At 50.7% G+C, this 5,263-nt stretch overlaps 1 protein-coding gene across 1 annotated transcript; it reads right to left on the reverse strand.

The window, feature by feature from the left end:
- Nucleotides 1-930: 930 nt before the first annotated feature.
- CST11 (cystatin 11) lies at nucleotides 931-3,705 on the reverse strand. The gene is made up of 3 exons (XM_043884820.1): nucleotides 3,355-3,705; nucleotides 2,685-2,789; nucleotides 931-1,108 (listed from the first exon to the last, which is right to left on the reverse strand). The coding sequence occupies exons 1-3, from the start codon at nucleotides 3,577-3,579 to the stop codon at nucleotides 1,025-1,027; spliced, it is 414 nt and encodes a 137-aa protein (XP_043740755.1). The 5' UTR covers nucleotides 3,580-3,705; the 3' UTR covers nucleotides 931-1,024.
- Between the last annotated feature and the right edge of the window lie 1,558 nt (nucleotides 3,706-5,263).

Genomic DNA, 5,263 nt, shown 5'->3' on the forward strand with positions numbered 1-5,263 from the left:
CCCTAGAATTCCCCGGAGACATTAAACCCCAAGGCTTTTGCTCCCCTCTTGGGGAGGCTCATCCTTCCCCTGCCTTGTGTGAACCACAGCGGATGTGACTCAGTGAACCACAGGTGCCATCTTGAGACCACACGGGGGAAGTCGAGTGGGGAGCTGAGCCTGGTGACATTACTTGACATCCTGAATCAAACTGGTGGGTGGGGGTGCTTATTTCTCACTGCTAACGTGACATCCGTGAAAGGGCACCCCCTTTAATGCAGCATTCCTGGTTTCTCTCCACCCTCAAACACTGCCTTCCCGGAGGAATTCATCTGATGGGTTTGTTGGGAAGAATAAATGGGGCATGACAGCCCACATCCTTCTCCTCCCACAGGAAGGAAAACAAGAAACCAAACATCATTGTGGTTAGTTTGCCAATTGTGGGAGAGAAATCCTTCCAAGAAGAGACCTTCTCTAGTCCAGTGCTGCTGATGCTGGGGTATGAGTCTAATTCTGAAGTCTGGTATCAGAAAGTGCTCGTGCCTGCAAAAATAAGGCACGTTCCCTCCTCTTTTCAATTACTTGCATTGTTTGTCCTTGTTTCTTCTTGTTTCACACTTTAGACAAGCAAGACTGGGAATCTCAGAGATGTCATCACAGGCATTCTTGTCAGTATCTTTTAGCTGTTCAGTTAAGTAATTAGAGCATCTTCCTTTGTTCTCCTCCCTTTTCTCAACTTATTTTAAAGTCTAAACAATCCTACTTGATATAAAGATGAGGTTGAAGTTCTGCTATCATGAAGGTGTATAGGCTATAAGGACAAGAATTATACATGTCATCTCACTTAGACCCCAACCTTCCCTAGCCCAGAAGAACTCCAGATCATTTTATTGTAAGTTAAAGAATCTGGGGGGAAAAGAGTGGAATCATAAGCATCAGAGCATGAAGAACACAGGTTGACCGACATTTATTTTCTCCACTGAGAGTTCCTGTTGGGTGCAGAGCTCCTTGATGCACAGTATCTGTGGGCTGCACTTCGAGACACCTAGACATCTGTGCAGTTTTGGGCCAGAACTTTATACTTTTCAAACCAGGGAATAACAAATACTGAGAAGTAGCAATCGATTTTCTAAAATAAACACAAAACAAAATGTAGAAAAGATCAACACACAAGGTAAACATTTTAAAGGGGAAAGAAGAAGGTGTTAGACATGTGGAAGGGGAAATGACAGCCCCCCAACCCACCTCCAGGCAACTTGTGGGTCCATCTTTATTTCGATTTTAAGGATTTGATAGTGTCCCTGCTGAAACCACCCCCACAAAACCGCCTCCTGCTCGTGGTTGGAATCGGAGACTGGAGATAAAGTGTCTCTCTGCCCACATAACTGTGGGAACGACTGACTTTTTCTTCCTCTTCTTTTCTACTCATGCACTGTTCATGTCACACTTGCCCTCGCTTGGTTCCCTCCCTCTCTCCCTCCACCTGCTCTCCTACCTCACCCCTTCACGCTTTGCTTCACCTCCCTCCCATGTGACCCATCCCCTCTCCTTCCCTCCTCCTGTCCTTCCTTCCTTCATCTGTCCATCCACCTGTCATCACACCTTCGCCTTCCCCTTCCTGGTTCTCTCCCAAGATCCCATTTCTTTTCCAACAACGAAAGCTCAATCAACAGATTTTGTACATTATTATCATTTCATAGTGTGATTTTGCTTTCCTGCTCTTGCTTGGAAATCCCAGGGTGAGGACACAGTAGGGTGGGAGGCTTAAACATTGACATTTCTCCTAAGATAGAATTCAGAATACTGACTCCACAATTCAATCTCTCACAGTGACAAGACTAAGTTTACTGTAATCATCAATTACTCTTTTCATAGACTTCATGATCTTCTTCACCAACAAGTCTAACTTGCTAAATTTTGAAGACTTTTCCATGGGAGGAGAAGCCTGTGGATGGACGCGTTTGTGTCCAGAACATGCAGGCCACTAGAACTAGGATGAACAGAAATCTAGGAACCAAACTAGGACACGTTGTAAGCAAATGGGGATGGTATTAACAATGACACTAGGAAGTCAGACACCAACCAGGACTGTCCAAGGCAAGATCACTACGTGATCACCCTCATGTAGTCCCTTTGGGTAAAGATCTGTAGCTTGCAGGCCTGTAGGACTTGAGGTCTTCAAGGCCCCTGAGCACATGGGCCCTTCTGACATGTGTGTGTGTATGTGTGTGATGGTCCACCTCCTGAGTGATGATGGCCCAGCTGACCTTCCCAGTATGAGAAAACTGGGTGGGGATGAAGCCATTTTTGGGGAGGTGGCTCCTTCACCAGGTCATGTGCCTGCAGGCTTCTCCCCTCCCTGACCCACTCCACCTCTGGTTGAACTATTTCTGACCCATTTTCCTATCGCTTCCTCTTGTTAGCCTCAACACTGCTGGTGAAAGGAACAGAGCCTACAGCCTAGTGACTGTGTGTTCACAACAGGCTGATGTTCAGATATTCAGTGGGTGCACCAGCAAAGTCCCCCAGCTGCTAAAATATTATTATAACCAGCTACTTGCCTGGGGCCAGAGTGCTCCACCCCAACCCTGCAGTTCAGCCACTTCTGCTCCCCTATCTGGACCCCCTGCCTCCCCATCATTCTTCCAACAACTGAGGAGCAGAGTCCCGGGAAGTGAGCCCTTTCTTGGTGATGTGCCCAGTACCTTGTAGAGCTTCCCTTCCTGGAAGGAGCAGTTGGTCAGCTCCGACTTGAGGCAGGTAGTCCGCCGCATCTCCAGGTTGACCTGATACTCTAGGTGGTCGGTCGTCTGTGGGAGGCAAGGACGATGGATGAAGGACCCCTCTCCCATCTCTGTCGCTTCCGGGGGTGGGAGCTCCTCATGGGGCATCCCAGGTTGAAGGCCCTCCTTGGACAGACCCATGGGTTCCCCTCTCTCCTTCCTGGTTGCCTCCCCTGGCCCCTCTGCCATTTGAGCAGAATTCCCCAGAAGCCACTCCGTGGGCAAAGTCACACTTGGTGATCCATGTGTTGCTGATGCATAGGGCAGAGAGCAGCAGGCTAGACTCTGAGAGCCAGCCCGTCTCAGCTGTGGGTGCTGGGTGCTGCTGCCCTGCATGGAGACAGCCCCTGACGTGCACACACACGGTCTCCCGGTGCCCAGGAGTCCCCTTCCCGCAGCTCAGGCCCTTGAACCAGGATGTGCAGCCCTTGTCTTGGATATCATTTAAGCGACTGCACTTCATCCACTCCCGGAGATTTCTGCTTCTCCTGAAACACCCACTTTGGACTAAACGAGACTGAGTTCACTTGCATGGCTGCCCTGAGCCAACAGATCCCCAGAGAGGGGCACGAGGGGAGGGGGGGGCACTGACCCTCTTCACGGCCTTCAGGACACGCACGATCCTGAAGTTGTACAGGTCCTCATTCTTCTTGTTGAAGTCCTTGGTCAAAAAGTCCATGGTGGTGACCACCACGGGGTCTGACACAGGCACCTCGTAGACGAGTATGAAGCTCTTCCGCTTTAATTGATAGCTGAGGGCCACCAGAGCACCCACAACAGCCAGCAGCAGCCGGGGGCCCTGCCGGGGTCTGACCATCGTGGCTCGCCCTCCCTGGGGCCACTCTGCCCAGTGGATTCAAGGCAGCCGGGCACCACCCACACCCACAGCCGTTCTCCTCCTCTTGATCTTACAGGTGAGAGCCCGCTGGGAGAGCTGGGCAGACTCGCGTCCTCCTCCCAGGCCTCCTCGTCTCAAATACACACACCCACCAAACCCCCTGTCTCTCTGGGGTGGTGCTATCTGGGCAGGCTAGACCCTCCTGCTAGCCTAGTGTCTCTGAGTGGGAGCTAGCCTGGGGTTTCCGTCCACTGAGTTCAGCCCAGCCAGGCCGTGGGAGGCCTGGAGGGGCAGGAAGCGATGGGGACATGGGAGCACTGGGTCCCAGGGCAGTGGAACGAGGTGGAGCCCCGAACATCATGTTCTGTCTCTGTGATCATCCTCAGATTTTCCCCCGATGGGTCCCCTCTCCACTTCCCGGGCTGGCCAGGATGCAAGCTTGTCCACGAGCCCAAACCTTGGCATCTTCCTCCTGCTATTTCTTTGCTGTGAGAGGTGTCTGGGACTCCCCGGAAAAGCTGAGGTTCCCCAGAAAATGGAGGGTGTGCCCCGTTAGGAAACTTGCGGGTGTGGCCTCAACGCAGTTCTGTGTTCACGTCCTGCTGTCCTTGTGGATGGGCCAGTGGTGTTGCCCGTCCCTGCGACCCTCTGGGGCACTCGGACAGTAGACACATAGCCTCCAACCGGTACCACCATCTAGGCAGGGTCTTCAGATGCCCAGAGCTTAGAAGGCATTTGGAGATGCGGTTCTCCAAATCAGAGGCCTGCCTGTGGGAGAGAGACATGTCTTCTTTCTCTGGCGGCCCTCAATCTGCCCTGCCTCCTGTCTCATCACACGTCCTGAACTTTCCTGGTCTGGAGGAGGAGAGTAAGGGGAGAGATGAAGAAGCCCCCGCTGCAGGGCTCCAGCCCCAGCAGGTCCCTTCAGGCTCTCCCCCAGCCTCCTTGGCAGCGACCTCTCCTCTCTGGGCAGCTGGTTAGCTCCCGGGGGCTGTGGTGACAAGCTACCACTAACAATGGCTTAAGACAACACACATTTATTATCTCATAGCTCTGAATATCAGAGGCATGGGCGGGACCGCTCTCCTTCCAGAGGCTCCTGTATCACTCACGTGGAACCCCTTCCTCCATCCTCCCAAACAAAAATACCAACTTTCCCCATAGGAGATAAGTAAGACAGAGTCTCATAATACAATTTTCATATGCCCAGAATGCAGTCCAAGTTTACTCAGCCCATAAAGAACTCAGAAAATTTCTCCCTGTTGAAGAATTCCCTTAGCCCTTCTTCCAGAGCAAGTCTGCTGGCAATGAGATATCATAAACCTGTCCTCAGCTGATAACATCTTCATATCATGATTATTCCTAACATATATTTCCCCTGACTATGGGATTCTGGTTTGGCAGTTCTTATCTCTCAGAATTCAAAGTCTTATTCCACTTGCTTCTAGCTTCTCTGTTCCTGTTGAGAAATTTGCAGTTGTTCCAATCTTTGTTCTTCTGTAAATTATGTCTTTTGTCTAAAGGCTCTCAGGTTTTTTTTCCTTTGTCTTTAGTTTTTTAGCAGTACCTTGATGTGGATTTCTTAGAATTTACTTGTTTTGGGGTTCAGTGAGTTTCATAAACCTGTGTCTTTGACAAATTTGGGAAAGTCTCAGCCATTATC

The sequence above is a fragment of the Cervus elaphus genome, chromosome 23 (genome assembly GCF_910594005.1).
Source record: "Cervus elaphus chromosome 23, mCerEla1.1, whole genome shotgun sequence".
Classification (NCBI taxonomy): Eukaryota; Metazoa; Chordata; class Mammalia; order Artiodactyla; family Cervidae; genus Cervus; species Cervus elaphus.

What these genes read in the sequence shown, in the direction of transcription:
- CST11 (XM_043884820.1), bottom strand. Translation starts at nt 3,579, where the DNA reads ATGGTCAGACCCCGGCAGGGCCCCCGGCTGCTGCTGGCTGTTGTGGGT. An exon ending in TCCTGAAGGCCGTGAAGAGG is followed by an intron (nt 2,790 to 3,354) that starts GTCAGTGCCCCC and finishes TGCCTCCCACAG; the next exon opens with ACGACCGACCACCTAGAGTA. An exon ending in AGGAAGGGAAGCTCTACAAG is followed by an intron (nt 1,109 to 2,684) that starts GTACTGGGCACA and finishes TGTTTATTTTAG; the next exon opens with AAAATCGATTGCTACTTCTC.